General features: G+C 26.9%; 2 protein-coding genes and 1 long non-coding RNA gene across 5 annotated transcripts in view; 2 read left to right on the forward strand and 1 right to left on the reverse strand.

The window, feature by feature from the left end:
- The window catches only part of LOC114132487 (solute carrier family 22 member 21-like), a 30,549-nt gene extending 24,580 nt beyond the window's left edge, over positions 1–5,969 (forward strand). For both annotated transcript variants that reach the window (XM_027997952.2, XM_027997954.2), the window contains exons 3-11: positions 1,462–1,711; positions 1,784–1,890; positions 3,058–3,212; positions 3,533–3,701; positions 3,829–3,991; positions 4,102–4,196; positions 4,323–4,537; positions 5,314–5,495; positions 5,711–5,969. In XM_027997952.2, the coding sequence (XP_027853753.2) occupies positions 1,462–1,711; positions 1,784–1,890; positions 3,058–3,212; positions 3,533–3,701; positions 3,829–3,991; positions 4,102–4,196; positions 4,323–4,537; positions 5,314–5,495; positions 5,711–5,857 (1,483 nt within the window). In that variant the 3' untranslated portion in view covers positions 5,858–5,969. The remainder of the gene's footprint in view (positions 1–1,461; positions 1,712–1,783; positions 1,891–3,057; positions 3,213–3,532; positions 3,702–3,828; positions 3,992–4,101; positions 4,197–4,322; positions 4,538–5,313; positions 5,496–5,710) is intronic.
- A 3,828-nt stretch (positions 5,970–9,797) lies between these two features.
- Positions 9,798–13,986, forward strand: LOC114132500 (uncharacterized). Of its 2 annotated transcripts, XR_007603182.1 has the most exons (5): positions 9,798–10,064; positions 10,741–11,017; positions 11,185–11,326; positions 12,349–12,474; positions 13,488–13,986. It is a non-coding gene; the product is annotated as an uncharacterized LOC114132500 (long non-coding RNA). The 2 variants fall into 2 exon arrangements; XR_003593056.2 differs by lacking the exon at positions 12,349–12,474 and having other exon boundaries at positions 9,865–10,064.
- LOC114132510 (proteasome subunit alpha type-3) lies at positions 13,979–15,469 on the reverse strand. Its single transcript, XM_027997984.2, has 6 exons — positions 15,301–15,469; positions 15,050–15,132; positions 14,859–14,982; positions 14,549–14,797; positions 14,318–14,430; positions 13,979–14,254 (listed from the first exon to the last, which is right to left on the reverse strand). Exons 1-6 carry the CDS (start codon positions 15,319–15,321, stop codon positions 14,083–14,085), a joined length of 762 nt encoding a protein of 253 aa, XP_027853785.2. The 5' UTR covers positions 15,322–15,469; the 3' UTR covers positions 13,979–14,082.
- Positions 15,470–17,407: the final 1,938 nt, after the last annotated feature.

Genomic DNA, 17,407 nt, shown 5'->3' on the forward strand with positions numbered 1-17,407 from the left:
AATTAATGTGCAAGGTTAAAAATGATTAATTTTCAATCTTGCTGCGTTTTTATAAATGCACATAATAAAATACGCATCACTAAATATTATCAATCGTATAGTAATTATAATACACTTGAATATGTAAATCTACTTTAAAAATTAAATTTGTTAAAATACATAATTAGGCAGGTATACACAATCTGTATAATTCTAAATAATAATGTCATTGACAACATTATGTTAAATACACAATAATATGTTAAATATAAAAAAATATTATATTTCATATTCTTAACCAGGCGCATTGAATAGGCATTTTTAGTACATTCATGCAAATCAGCTTTATTGTTATAATAAAAAAGAGTGGTCAAGTGGGTAACGTTTTGCTATATATAGTAGGTATTGAGACATTTAGTGAACCTTAGACATAGATTAGGTCACTATAATGAGTGTGTTAAATTTTAATCCAATGATAGGTATCATTGTATGATAAAAACGATTCTGAATGGAGATGATTGGTCAGCATAGGATATATTTTTCAATGGGTGGTGAAAATGGTGGTTAATGTTTTAACTTTTAATGACCTGAATACTCCAAAATTAAATTGTGTACCTACAGAAAATGCTAATTTAAACAAATGGTATATGTTTCAAGTTCATGTGACTAGTAATTTTTAACTACAAAATAATTTGCAAATATTCATAATTTTATGAATTTTGTTAATATTTGAACTTCAAACGCTAATAAAAAAAATGTGCCTAATTATTCCTATAATTTTTGAATCTCTATAAGACTAACTCATGAAGAACTTTGTATTACAAAAAAGAAAATTTGAAAACTGGTTTTGTAAAAAAATCCCGTTTTTTCGTCACTTTTTTTATGATTTTCTCCTATTTTTTTGAAGACTACTAGAAACTTCTTACTTTTGATCTCTATAATGCACCAAGGATATTTACTTTGCCATCGGAAATCATCTCTGAAGTTTTAGATCGAACCATTATTTCGACAAGTTATGATGTACACAGATATATAAAAAAATACACACTTCATTGTAAAATCAATACATTCATCACTTCCTTTTAATACGGTAATATCTGTACCTACCGTATTTATCAAAAACATGAATACAACTTATTCAATATTTTCTAATAAAAAGATTTTTTTTTAATTTTCTTGTAGTTGTAAAATAATAAAAAATGTCATATTAGATCTCTCGTTGTATTCGATCAAAAGTGTATAGTTGTAATCGTTTTTCACTTCCAGGTTCGTTGATTGAATAGGTACGAATTTAAAATAACTGCATAGCAACAATCAAAATCATATCACTAAGTGATACCTAAATATATATCTTGCACGATTTCTATTATAATTCTATTTTTAGATAATAAACATAGCACAAATAGTAATTTTTATATGGTTTTTTTTTACCGTACGTGTATGTTCAACGTATTATTATTTTTAACTATAATATTGTTCTAGATGCGAAATTCCCCAGTGTGATGACATAGAAAATCCTGAATACAAACCAACCTGGTTAGAAAGAGTGGTGCCTTTCAACGAAAAGACCATAGAGCCGTACAAATGTCTAAAGTTACATTACCAGCCTATAATAAACGGAACTGTCACCTCGACCAATGGCACTTGTAATTACGATGCATTTGATCGAAATTCCAAAGAAAAGTGCAACAAATGGATATTTTTGGAAACGGAAAGAACGATAGTGAACGATGTGAGTCAATGGTCTTGGTTGTATAATTTTTCGTTAAAACTCAATACCTATATACCCGTTTTGTCTATACAGTTTGGAATTATGTGCGAAGAAAATAAATGGAAACTCAGCATGGTGGGAACCATCAACAGCATTGGTCAATTTGTCGGAATTCCTTTAGCAGGATTTATTTCGGATAAGTGAGTATTATATTATTATGTATTAAGTCTGAAGTCATTATAGACACTACAAGCATTCATGTAATTCAAAGAACTTCTAAATTTAAAAATTGCTTAAATTACATTTCACTTGACTAATTTATTGAACGATTATTATATGTATCCACCGTGTCACTCTTCAGCAATCGATTTACCATAATTTTATTGAATATTTTTATAGATTTATGTCATACAGTAATCTTTTATCTTTAAATTGTATGTCTATTATTTGTCTGGATTAAGTCTATATCACTGATCCCCCGTATGGGATGAATGTACTATATAGTATAAATATGTGGGTAGTACTTTAACTTACTTTATTATCAAAAAAATCATAAAAACCGTTTTTTTTTTTATACAATTTCGCGATAATCGTTATCTTGGAAAGACTCTCGGTTTTGTCAAATAAATTTCTTTATTGTACTAATATTTTGCAAATTGATTTTTAGACCTCGCAAATAAGTCATTCAAATATTATTAGCTTAAAACTATTACGGAGCAGTCCCCCAACTTTTTCCTATAGATTCAAAAAATAGACACTCAAGTAATTACACGTTTAAAGAATGTTTTTTAGCTAATAAATTATTAATTTATTTTATTTATTGATGCCATGACTATCATCAATTCAGGTACATGTTTAATATGTCTTACACATCAAAACTTAAAACAAATATGGTATTATTTGCAAATTCTAAAATCCAATTTACAATTAATTTGATAATTATTGACATATTTTTTAAATTGATCGAACAAAATTGGAGGACTGTGAGAATTTCCTCTCCCCCCCCCTCTACCCGTAATGACTTTTATCTTATAACATGGCATAACATGACTTATTGTAAAATCTAAAAATCAATAAAAATAATTTATTAATAATTTTCAACATATTTTATTAGTACAATTTTCAAACCGGTTGGATAGTGAGGTGGCAATATTCAGTCAAACATAAGTTACATTGCAAATTGAAACTAAACTAAAAACTATACCTATATAATAAAACCCATAATCATATAGTGGGTACGTTTTCAATTATCTACCTATATTAACAAAACCGTTTTTATTTTGTATAGTAATTAGGATGTGTTTTATACATTTTATTCTTATTGTTTATATAATATTAAATTACATACTTTTTTTATGAATATAAAGGTATGGACGCAAGTTTATCTTAATTATAGGATCAGTTTTATCAGCCATACTTGGAACACTCCGATCCTTCTCTACCAATTACTATACATTCCTCCTTTTCGAACTTTTGGATTCTATTGCTTCTAGCGGAGTGTATGCAGCCACATTTGTATTAGGTAAGAAATCAAACTCTCGTAATCTCAAAATATATTCTAAAATAAATACAAATTTTTAATTACTAAATTAGACTTATAATATGACCGCAGGTTGTAAATATACATATGCAATATTTAATATATTTCTTAAAATTATTGTTTATAGCGGATTGACTGTTATTAAAATATGTAGGTAATATAAGTACATACATATTTAGGTTTCCGACCAAAAAGTGAAAATATTTGAACCAAACTAAGCAATAAGCAATTGATTTAGTTAGAAAAATAAAACATCACAATACCAAAATGTATTCTCTATAATATCAACATTTATATTTAAGGTCTAGAACTAGTCAGTCCAAAATCGCGGGTTACCGTCAGCACTTTGATGGGCTGTTTCTATCCCATGGGTGCGGTTATCATGGGCTTTGCAGCTTACATGATTCTCGATTGGCGGATAATGCTTAGGGTACTTTACTTACCCGGATTACTTATATTAGGATATGCTTGGTAAGCTTAATGATCATTTATTTCACTGCTGTCATATTTGCATTTACGATTACATACCGTTACATTACGCACCGTTTTAAACGCATTTATCTGGATACCGTTTTAATATATATATATATAAATATAGGTACGTACCAGAGTCTATGCGATGGCTTCAAACACAAAACCGAATCGAAGAAATGGCTAACGTACTGTCTAAAGTTGCAAAATCCAATGGCAAAATACTACCAGCTAGCGTTAAAGAAGCACTGATCGCCAACAGTATAGCCAATTCCAACGCAACAAACTCGGTAATGATAATTTATACCCCCGCACAATGATTTATAAATTGTAATTTTACTAAAATATCACAACTTTCGACCATATTGAAGTTATAAATTGTTTATCGTTGTCGTTTCAGCCAAAAGAAAACCAATTGTCTTGTAGTAAATTAATGAGTAAAATCTTTAGTTCAAAGGAGATTTTCCTAAGACTGATCAACTGTTCGTTTTGCTGGTTGGTATAGTATCTTAATATATATATATATACATTACACAACTATTTATATTATAAATTAGTTAGTGCTTTCGTCCTTGTCGTTTTGATCTGATAAAATATCTTGATATATTTTTATGACTTCAGGATGACGATTACTTTAGTTTATTACGGTCTCTCATTAACTTCTGTGGAGTTCTCCGGTAACAAATACGTGAACTTTATGCTTGTAAACATTGTAGAAGTACCAGCGTTTTTGACATCATGGTACTTCATGGAACACTTTTCCAGACGAAATACCCAAGCGTTTTCATTTCTCTTCAGTGGGATCGGGTGTATTATGGTCAACTTAGTTGCTAAGGGTAAGCCACTCACTAAATTTTAAATAGTTCCTCATTCCACTTGACTTTATAAATACCTACGCATATTATCTGTAATAGGTATATGATATATAAATGTGATACATATAGCCAAGGCGTCAAGTAAAAATATTCTATTCAATAAAAGAATTCAAGTTAATATTATAGTTTATAACTAACCCTTATTATAAATTTATAACATAACATGTTAATATATAAATTGTAGTTAATTTTATTGAAGTAAGTATATTTTTACAAGTTCCTTTATTTTTAATTGTTTAATATTGTATAATACATTTTATTTGTTTAGATAAGCAAGTGCATTTTATATTATGTTTTTAATTTAGTAACTTCGTTAAAAAAATCTGGTTCTTTAATAAATGTCTAATTCCAAAAAAAAAAAAACAATTGAATACCTTCTACTTAAGTTATAAAAAAAAAATTGTCGTTCACGCCGTATTCATCATTTTTAAAATCATTAATGAATATATTAATTGGTAAAACAAATTAAAGATCATTCAAAAAAATAAATAAAGTTAAACAGTTAGAACAATTAAATAAGCCTGCACACCACTCATTCTAACATTCTATGGTTTTATATAACAACAAAAAATATGTTAATTTTAAAAAAAAAATTAAAAATTAAAATATTGTGTAATGTATTAAGGTCCCAATAGACTTGGTTTTTCAATATACACATACGCATGTCTATAAAAACATATTAATCCGATTATGTTTGTTTAACCTTGCAATAAAATATATGTATCATAAATTTGCAGATTATGCGTGGTTCAAACTGATATTGTTCTTGAGCAGTAAATACGCCATCACCATGGCATTTAATACTATGTACGTGTTCACCGCAGAGATGTTCCCCACCGAACTGCGAATGTCACTATTTGGCATAGCTTCTATGTTTGGTCGAATGGGATCTATGTTCGCTCCACAGATGACTCTATTGGTGTGTATATTTGAAAATTTTTCCGATAGCCAAGTTTAATCACAGACATATTATGAGTTATATTTGACAATATATATGTCTGTGAGTTTAATGAAAAGAAAAACCACAGATATATACAATATATACATATCTGTGATAAAAACATACATAATATACTATTACTATAATAATATGTAATTCCAGAAAAGAATAAATGTTTAAATATTGTTTCACAGAGTGCCTATTTTGGACATTACGTGCCGATCTTATTGTTTGGAATCATATCTTTTATGGCGGGAGCATTAGCTTTCTTGTTTCCTGAAACAAAAGATCAAAAATTACCCGATACGGTAAAACAAGCTGAATTCGTTGGAGAAGTCTAAATGGTTCGTAAGTTCATCAAGAATACACATCTTGCAGTCGTGCCTTATGAAATGTGTACATTAGTTTTATTTTTATTGATGATTCCACGTGTCTCATAACGTATTCATTTATTTTTTTAATCATCTAACACTAAGCAATAGTATTTTATAAACTTTAAGAGAAGGAAACAAGTTTCTATAATCATTAAGTCCACATCATGTGTACTAACTCCACTAACTGTGCATATATGTATTTATATATATATATATATATATACACATTTTACAATACAGAATTATTTTTAATGTATGTACAATTGTACAATATATATATTTCACATAATGTAATGGTAAATAATATCTTAAAAAATTCCATTTCATCACCATTTTGGGTGTTCTTTTTTTATATTTCTGAAATTTCTGTGATATTAAATATATATTATTACACGATTTTAAAATCTAAAAAAAATTATATTACTTTAATATAGTATATATATTATGTATTGTTTATAGTTTATACATATATTATATATATATTCAAGTGCTAATAGTGTACCAAAACTGTAAACATAATAATATTATGTACTGTTAATCTTAGCAATAATGTTGATTAATAATAATAATTATTATTATTATTAAATATTTTATTAGAAAATACTTATACGAATGTATATTAGCGTAAATAAATTTAAGGAAATAAAGACATCATATTATTATATTATTTTAGTCAAAGTTCTATAATATAATATAATACAATATTTTTATTTTAAAAAGTAACCATTGTTTACAAATTTGATGTACCTATCGACAATTTTTGTTATGAAAATTAATAAAACACTTATATTAAAAAGGCTTTTTATTGAGTACCTAATGAGAAATAAATATAGTTCTAGTCAATATCAATGTTTTGTTGAAAAAATAATATAACGTATACTGTATTGATGAAACACGATTTTTATCTATAGCTTTGAAGCACTTTTGCCATTTTTGCATTTATTCCTGACAATAAATTGCTGGTTTGTGTTACTACGGAACAAAATTTTACTTTTATGATTAGTACAAGTGAATATTATAACGTGTTTATCAAAAATTAGTTATTTAAGCTGTGCCAAGGTAAATGTACAATTTTAAATTACACTTTTATAATTCATTGTTTTAACCTTTTATTATTTTTAAATATTTTGACTTAAGTCATTTTTTCAAAATTTAATTTTGACTTATCACAAATAAAAACTTAAATGTGGTAATGTTGCACAGCAAATCATACGCAATCTTCGACTTTTGGGGTAAATATTAAAGTCAATTGTTTAACGTTCGAAATCTTGTTCCCAAAAAAGTGCATTGTACGATTCGTACGCAATCGTGTGGTATCTACTGTATATAATAAACAGGACAAATCGCTATACGTGCTTATTCCCACCCCATTTTAAATTATTACAATTTTTTTGTATTATTTAAAAAATGATAGGTTTATTAAAATTCATATTTTAAAAATGTTTAATATATACCTAAAGGTACTTACATACCATAGTCTTTGATGATACAAAAATTCTCAAGAATTTTAAAAACGGCATTATTGAAGAAGAAAAAGAACGCAACCATATTTAGGGAATCACAAATCAATATACATTATACAATATACATTTATGTCATATATTATTATGTATAGTTTAGATTGGATCTTCAAATTTCTGCGTTGCGCGGTTCTTCGACAAACAAATCACACGACACATCCAATGCTGTCTGCAGATATTTTTAATTTTATATTTTAATCACGTTGTATACACTTTGCAGGTGTAGCCATTCTCATTCCCTCCCTCTTCTAGCAGTTGGTGTTCTTGAAATGCAACAATCCATTTGAACCATTAAGCGCACCAGACACAAATTGAAAAACAGTTATTTTAAATGGTTTTGAAACTATAGGTACCATGCATACTCTTCAAAATACGCACCAGTTTGTCCAAAATGCTTGTTTTTGCTAAACAAAATAAATTTCATATTAATATTTCAGTGTATAAAACATTAAAAATATACATACCTACTTTTACCAAACATGTAAAAAAAAAATAAACATATTATGAATGTGTTTATAGTGTGGTAGTAGCAGTGAGATGACAGCGTCGCGCCGGTGCCTTATAGTAATTTTATTGTAATTATTACTAATTGCAAACAAATAGTCACTAGCTATCACAATATTGTAGGTATTATTGGTATGTTGGCTTTCTTCATTTTTCGTCAACAATATACAATTGGCCATAATCTGTATGAATTTATTTTTCACAAATTTTATAATTAGGATATTGATATCAATGATATCCTAGAAATGCCGACAAAAACTGGGATCTCCGAACACTCAACATTTCCTCGCCAAACAATGTTTGAATCTCTAGGTTAGGTGAACTGGCTAAAACGATCTTGGAACTTATTAAAACTTTTACAATTTGAAATCAAAATCGTAACCGAATTTCGTTAAAATTATAATGAATGAACATTCAGTTTCAATAACCGTACCAAATACTGTAATATGTATAATAATAAGAATTCGAGAGCATACCTACTCCTTTTGTCTCCAAGCCAGTAAACTTTCATAGTGTTAAATAACATCATAATATATGTGTACAGCTGTCTATACATAATAGGTATATGGTATATTATCTAAACTATCACATACAAATGCGTTGTAAAGGTACTTAATAAACAGCACGCACGTGGTCGTATATGTATATGAACTATCGAGCGCGCATGTTACGCCAACCGGAAAAAAAAATATGAAAAGAGGTCTTTATAGACTCAAAAATAAGTATTGTAAGTAATTATGATATTATAAATTTCATTTTTAGTATGGAAAAATTCCCAGCGAGCTTTTAAGTTTATACAAATATCGGGAGTGCTAAAGCTAAGTGGACAAAAGTCTTTATTATAACTGCGGCTCTATTGCTCTAATGCTGTCACCGAGCGGAGCAGTGTAAGGTGTAACTATAACCTAACTACACATGATAATGTACTACTTACGCAGATACGCTTTATATTAAATTAATGCTATGGTGTGTCCGCACTTATACTAGTTATACTTATATGCACAGATTCTTATCAGTTATCTGTTTAATTTGTGTTTGAAGTCTTCGCGGCGTTTTTAGGTATTGTTTATATAGATAGTGCGTTTCTCACGCGTTTGTTGACTTAAAAGCACTATAAACTTAACCTAAGGTACACAATATGCGCACACATCGTGGCACGTATGAGTTTACATAAGTGTTCTGCTGTATCTGCAGGTACATTGATAACTATATATTACAACAAGCGTAGTTCATGAATTTCTCACTCACAGAGTAGTTAGAATAAGTACTACTCTTTTAGTCGATAATATGTCTTTGGAAAAATATTTTTTTTATAAATTTGATTATTTGTTTTTTACAAAAATGATCTAATTTTTTATCATATCGGTTTTTAGATATTTTTTTTAATGACAATTCATAATTGTATTTTTATAATCAAAAGTAGAAAAATACTTTACTAAAATATTCATTGTTTAAATAGCTATCAAATACTCATCACTGAATATGTAAGAACAATTTTTTTACTTTTTATGAATACAAGCTTTAAGTATTGACAAGCTGAGTATTTAACCACATTATCAAGTTTATGATTTGGTATCCCCTTGTATGACCTTATACGATCCACCAATCCCAATAATTTATATTTACCTATTTGAATGCTTATAAGTATAAGCAATACCGATGATAGGTATAAAAAAATATTTATTCAATATAGTGTTTGATATTTAAATATCAACAATATAACGGAAAAAAATATTAACAGCTGCAGACACAACGTTGACGTCTGATGTCACAAAAAAAGTATTTAATCATACCCCCCCTCATTTCTAAAAAAAATCTTTGGATTGTATAATGTATTCAAAAAAAAATTTTAATTGATGAAATTATCCGTATTTATCAAAGTATATTTTTACGAAAAACGTAAACGTCTGTTATAATGAAATTCTGATCTATTTGTATAATTAATTACCAACCTTCGATGATCACTCTTTTCGATATTCCCACAATCGGCACAATTGCCCAAACCCACCGCGATTACTCTATGATAGTATCGTTATATACGTATTATTTTGAAGTTAATACTGCGATATGTCATCATTTGAAATGTAGTCTGTAACACACGTTCCCAGCGCACGCGTTATTCCGTGCACGACAACGTTTATAATATTCAGGTAGGTGCCTATAAATTATTTTTTTTATCAATGGACAATAATTATTTATGATATATCTTCGTAATACCCGTATATTGTAGGAATATATCTATATCAGAGGTATTCAAACTTTTTCATCCCGAGGCTCCTTTGAGTGAATATTGACGGCTTCCAAATTAAAAATGACAAAAAAATCAATGTTTGTATGAATGTAATTTATATTTTATAATTTATACTAATTATTTATTACTCGCGACTAGTACTGCCAAAAACGACATACGCACTGATAATAATTTAACTATGACAGTCGATGGTTACAAACTTACAACATGGGCTATTATTATTATAACAATTTGGCCGCTATATTGCTACAATAATAGTAACTGGTTGTAATAAAAAGTACTATAAATACAAAACTTTAATTTATCGCTAACGCTATAACATTATGGAAACAAATTAAAGCTAGGTATATTCAGCGAATGATTATTGTAGACAATTCAACGTTTCCCAACCAGTGTGCCTCAATGATATAATAATAAACTTTTTCGTAAAAATATTTATTGGTTTTCAATTATATGACGTGGCTCCCTTAGACAATTCCCACGACGCCCCTGGAAGCCGCGACGCACAGTTTGAATACCTCTGATCTATATTATTCTTCGGAAATAATCTTACATGTTTTTTCTTCTTGTTTTAGATCACGAAACACAATCGAAATGTTCAAATACGTATATTTGGTCGTTTGCGTATTGTGTCTACTGTACATGCTAGCTGCTGTTTATGTGCTATTTAACGATTTGATATTTAATCCATTGTATAGTTATCTGTTCAACCGAGGTTAGGGTATTTCTATTGCAAACGCCCGACGTCTTCAAACCGTCCACATAAAGTTTTATTATTATTGGGGTGTAGATGTCGGTCTTGTACCGCGCCCGATGGACGTAACCATTATTTTCATCATGAACCATGCCCAAGTAAATATTATATTATATCATAATATTATATTTTATATTATCATAATCATAATATTCGTTACGTCACCACCGCAGTATGGTCGACGGTCATCTGCACTCAGCAGTCGGATATCGTCGTCCGCGGGTGTATAAAAATATTAATTAATCGTAGTATATTATAATATTAGGTATCCGAAGTTCGGATTCCGAATAGACTTCGCTCCAACTGTTGGAGTCCAACACAAGGGACAAAAGAACAATTCTGACAGTTAAACTTCGTGTATGCCCAACTAATAATATTACTAAAAACCGTTAAGGACTTCTATGTATGTAAGTATTGTATATTATATACGGAGAAATCCAGTTATCATACGACGCACTACTTTAGAAAATATAGTCATTTTTAAACTTATTATTTCTTTTACATCATTTTAAGTCGTTAAAAAAAAACAACATTTTTGGAAAATCTTTTTTTTTAATCTTTTAATTACAACATATATTTTTAATTTCATATTCTTAAATCTAAAGCAAAATATTATTCAAAATAGGTATACTATTCGATCTATAAAAATAAAATTTTGGACAAGTAGCTTATTAATTATACGTATTTTAAGTTATAGGTAGGTAATAGTGTATCAAAATTTCGCGCGGTAGGTACCTACCTACTCTTGTACGAAACATTCTGAAAATTTAAAATACTTTTAATTTATAGCACATTTTGTGTATCGGAGTAGGTACTCAAAAAAATATTCTACTTTAACTTCAGAAATTAAAATACTTGTCGTTAAAAAAGTAAAAATAAAAAGTAATAGCAAAAAATAGTAAACATGATGTAATATTTCTCTAATAGATATGTCCACTGATTAAAAATATTAGCCCACAACTATAACCATAAAATATAAATTATATTTTATGAAAATAGCTTTTTTTCTTATCGCAATTTAAGAAAACAAAAAAGGTTATCTTATTCTAATAAAAAATATTTACCCATTATTTTAGTAAAATCAAGGATACGATTTATAAATAAATCACAAATTTAAATGTTTAATAATAATTTATTTGTTAATTCATTTTAATATTTTTTTTCATCATAAATAATATATAGAACATTTTTAGAAATCAGTGAGGTATAAAATAAAGTGTCGAGTGTTAAACAAAAAAAAATCTTTATAATTTAGTAATTATTACTATTATTATATTAACAGGTATGGTGCACCAAAGTATGTGTGTGTGTAGTGGGGGTGGGGTGGTGATAAGACGTAGCTTTATATTTTTATATTTTTCAAATATAACTTTGAAAATTTATATTTTGAGTTTATAAGTTTAGTATACTTAAATTTCTTATTTTTTAGTTTTTGCCCTTCCCTAATAATTTGACGTGGGCGCTCATGTCAAACACTAGCTGTCAACACCACGATTTAAGATATACAAATGTATGTACATATATATATCTTAAATCGTGATCAACACTAAAGTAGGTAGGTACCATAATAGAACGGTGTGACGTGTGAATATATTCGTCTTATAACCAATAATAAATAACTTAATAACTCAATATTACCTATATATAATATATTCAAAATATTTTGAAAACGTCTTGTGCCCGAAGAAAATAATAATATAAGGAATACAAAAAAGGCTTAAGTCCCTTCTAATGAACTGTTCGAATAATATTTTTTTAATTACAACTAAAATTATTAATTTTTATTTAAACATCAAATTTTGTCAAAATTATTAACTTGATGTCAGACGTCAGACAAAAACCGAGGTAAAAACAATATTATACGACATAGATTTCTCCTAAGTTGTTCTTAAAGAAACAACCTTAATATAATAATATTGCTAAGATACTTTTGTACATTTTTATTTTTTTTTTTTTGAACATTTCAATTATAAGTTTTAATAAAATAGAATATTAAAAGGAAAATAATAATTTTGCTTATACTGTACCTAATCCAAAAAACATTAGACAATAAAAAATTAACTAATTACTTATGACTCCTCGCCATTATGTATAGGTAGTAGGTACATTATTATTTACTATTCACAATGATTTTTAAAAAAATATTTAAATTTATTTAATAAGTTATTCATACCACATATTCTCACAGTATGGTGGTAATGACTTATAAGTTAGTAGAGAGGTAAAAAGTTAATAACATTAAATGAAGTAATATTGTAACAATTACTATTTAATGTATGTCAGGTGCTTAGTTTTAGGAAAAATTAATTTAACTTACCATATTATATACTATTATTATACAAAAAGTTAAAAAAAAAAAGGAACTAAAATTATTTTTAAAATTAAATCCAATAATTTTAGGTATAAATACCTTTATTATTTTAGGTATAATTGATTGGCAAAATTCACTCTAAATTAAAAAATGGTTATAGCTAATTCACCCTTTAACTAACAAACATAATTAAAGAAAGTAAAACTGTCTAACATTAATATAAATATTCTGATAAATAATTTGTTTTGAATGTTCAGAAAATAGTTTTGCAATTTAACATGGATTGAAACTGGATTTCGAATTATTCAAAAAGAAGAAAATCGACTGTCTAACAAAAATGGCAGCAAACAGTTATCCAGTTACAAATATCCACATATGACTATTGTCAATGTTACATCAATGTACAATCTTTATTATTATACATTTTATTTTTATATTGCTGTTAAATTAACACAAAACTATAACTTTTAGTTAATTATTGACGCAATAAATGTAAATATTATTATAATAGTTTTTTTTTTTTTTTTAAGTAAATCATATTTTATAATTTTATATTAATCCTTGTGATTTATTTGTAAGTTGTGAATACATCAAAAATGAAATCTATATTGTAATACTATAAAAAATATTTATCCAACACTTGACAGTATAACTGGTCAGAAATCAGAGTAGGTAGGAAATAATAGTATAATGTGAAAATATTTTACTTGTTACTATATCTTTTAAAAGGTAGAAATAAATAATCAAATTCAAAAATGTTATTGTTTTTTATTAAATAAAAAAAAAATATATTTTTAAGCTTATGTACCGTAATTTGACAAAGTCAATTTTCCTTAATTTATTAACAATAGTTTACTCTCCATCTGAACCAGAATCATCATCTAGAGATGCCTTAGCATATTTCAAAGCATCATCAAATACATCTTTTGAAACTTCTTCATGTTTTCCATTAGTATGACTACCAACCCAGCTAAGTTCAAGTTCAAATTGTTTGTCTTTCAACTCATCGTGCACCATGTAAATTCTAAAAAATAAATTAAAATATTTTCAAACCCATACTTATACAAAATAATAAATATTTTTATACATCTTAGCAGCTTCTTTAATCAATTCTTTACATGTCATTGTCTTCAAATTCAATTTTTCTATTTCAGTTTTTGCTGTTTGCTTAGCTTTTCCAATAGCACATCCAAAATATCCCTAAAATTACAAAAAAATAAATAAATAAATAAGAATGTAAAAAATTTCTAATTTTGAAATTCTGGTGAATTATTATACAACCAATATATAGGTACAATATTTATAAACTAAAACATACAAATGATACTCCAGCTGGATCAATCATATACATTTGAGGACCATCTTTAGGATCATAAGAGCCAATAATAACAGCACATCCAAAAGGCCTAATAGCACTGTATAATGTATGAGCGTGTATGTACATTGATACTCGTTCATTTAAATATTTCACTGAAATAGGCATATTGTAGTTCTGGCGATATGATCTCGCTTCCTCACGAGCAACATCTAATATAGCACTCGCATCAGCAGTTAATCCTCCAACAGCCTAAATGATTAGGTATATTATTAATTAATAGGCTACAATAAATGTATATTTTAAGATTTACCATTCCAATATGATCTTCCACGCTGAACAACCTTTTTCCTGTACTGTCTTCATGAAGTTTTGAAGTGACTAATTTCTCAACAGCAAAAACAACACCATCTGAACCACGTAGAGCTATTGCAGTTCTAGCGAATACAAATCATAAATTCAATAAAAAATAACATAACAATTAAATAGCTTTATAGTATTTACCCGCTATTTTCAACTGCTTTGAAGGCATATTCAACTTGAAATACTCGACCATCAGGCGAGAATTGAGATGCTGATAAATCATACTGTACAAAAAATATTTCCAATGTATATTCGTTAAAATCCAAAAATGCGATTAAATAATTAATTAATTGATTAATATTATTTTGTGATTTAAATTTAATAAATTACAGGGAAATTATTGAAAATATAAAATGAACATTGTCATTGAAAAAATCAAAACATATACTTACACCAGTTCCAATTGAACTCATTTTGGTTAATTTATAATTAATGTAATTTATACAAACTAAAACACTCTAAATACCTATATTATAAAAATAATTAAAAGAAATAATGTATATTGTATACTTTGTAATTGAATATTTATCAAGCTTTTTTTTGTAATTTGTATTATGACTGAAATTTTGCAAACTAACACTGATAATGCAAATAAATTTGATTATAAAAACATAACCTAATAAAATCAGTTTGACCATTTGTTATTTATCTATCTCCTAAATATCCCTATTTTGAAAAAAGATACATCGAAAACGGTTTAAAAATTGGATCATAAACCTACAATGTAATTTATAAAATAAAAATATAATAAAACATTTCAAACACTTATTCATTAATAAGTAATAACTTAATTTTAGGTCTCATTGTCCTCACTTCAAAGATGGATATTTATATTGGCTATCGATCAGCTTTCGGCATATTCCTTATAGTTTATGGACAAAACAAACATCGTTTCGTTCGAATTGTTCACAAACCATAATAGGAGCACAAAATAAAATAATATACAGGTACTGTAGAAGTTCAAGCAAATTTACAGTATTTGGTTCAAGTATAAAAATTTAAATGGTACATAGTAGGTAGTCTGATACTCACTACTTTAATTATGAGACACTCAGTGGAGATGATGTCGATGATGATTATGACTTATGAGATATAAATTTATATAATAATTAGTATTGTTAAATATATTTTTAAATTAATATTTTATATTTTCACGTGATTCATAATATTATTATTACGCGCGCGCTGTTGATCGAGTTATGGAGGTAATGAGTACCTAATGAGTAATGACTATTGACTAATGAGCGCGCCGAACGCAATGGGTAATATTTGTCAAATAACCGCAAACTTTGGAAGACTATAAGTTCTAAAATAAGTATACGGTAAAAAAAAATGTACACCATCATTTTAAGCATAAAAAGTTGTTAATAAAACCATTTTAGCCTTTTATTTTATAAAATAGGTAATACCTTAATTTGCCGATAAAAATACGAGAAATACGTACAAAACCAATTGAACGAAATAATTAAAATAATCTTTAGTAGGTATTCAATAAAATTTTAACAATACCTACTTTTAAACAGAGTGCACTGATTAAATTTGTTAAAAATACTAATTTAAATACTAGGTAGTAGGTATGTATTATTTAAATACTTACATTAAATTATTATTTAAATTGTATCATATTAATAAATTATAATATATTTATACTATAAATTTATAACTGAAAAATAAAAAATAAAAATTAGTATATATTTAACTCGTCACGATTTCATATTCTTACATAAAACCATAAAGGACATAAAGAAGGTAATAATATAATTGTAGGGCTCAGCGCTCAAATTTATATGCTCTTAAAATCTCAGAAGTATGCATCATAAAATGGATTTATGCTCTTATTTTGAAGGAATATACCCTATAAAATAAAAAATAATAACAAAAAAAATCGATTACATTTTTTTTTTCATTATTTTTTATATGTATACAATTTTCATAAAATTATATTATATTTATGTGATTCCTTTTTTGTAGTTATTTCAACATATTGTAATTTCAATTACAAAACTATAAATACGTCAATTTAATTAAAATAAGTAAAATATTATACCTTTATTATGCATTTATAAAAACCGTATAAATGCAATAAAAAATCATAAAATACAGAAGTATGCAGTAAGTACATATCAAAAAATAATAAAATATTCAAAAATATGCAAAATAAAACTTAATATTACGGATCTATTAAATATTATTCAAACTTGTTGGCTGTAGCTTACCTAGCTATTTTTTGACTATTTTAAAAAAAACATGCAAATACATATAAAGCTGGGTCCTATAAATTAATAAGTGTACAGTACCTATATACTCATTACTCATCTGTGCATAAAACACTACCTACCTAGTACCTACCAAATACAATTCATATAAATGTGATATATTATTATATTATATACCTTTATATATGGCTGTATGGCTATAATAATATAATACTTAAATTCTATAATAATTTACCAAAGTGAATTGCTCACCACGTAAATTGTCAAAATAACATATTTTAGG

Source organism: Aphis gossypii, chromosome 1 (genome assembly GCF_020184175.1).
Source record: "Aphis gossypii isolate Hap1 chromosome 1, ASM2018417v2, whole genome shotgun sequence".
Taxonomy (NCBI): Eukaryota; Metazoa; Arthropoda; class Insecta; order Hemiptera; family Aphididae; genus Aphis; species Aphis gossypii.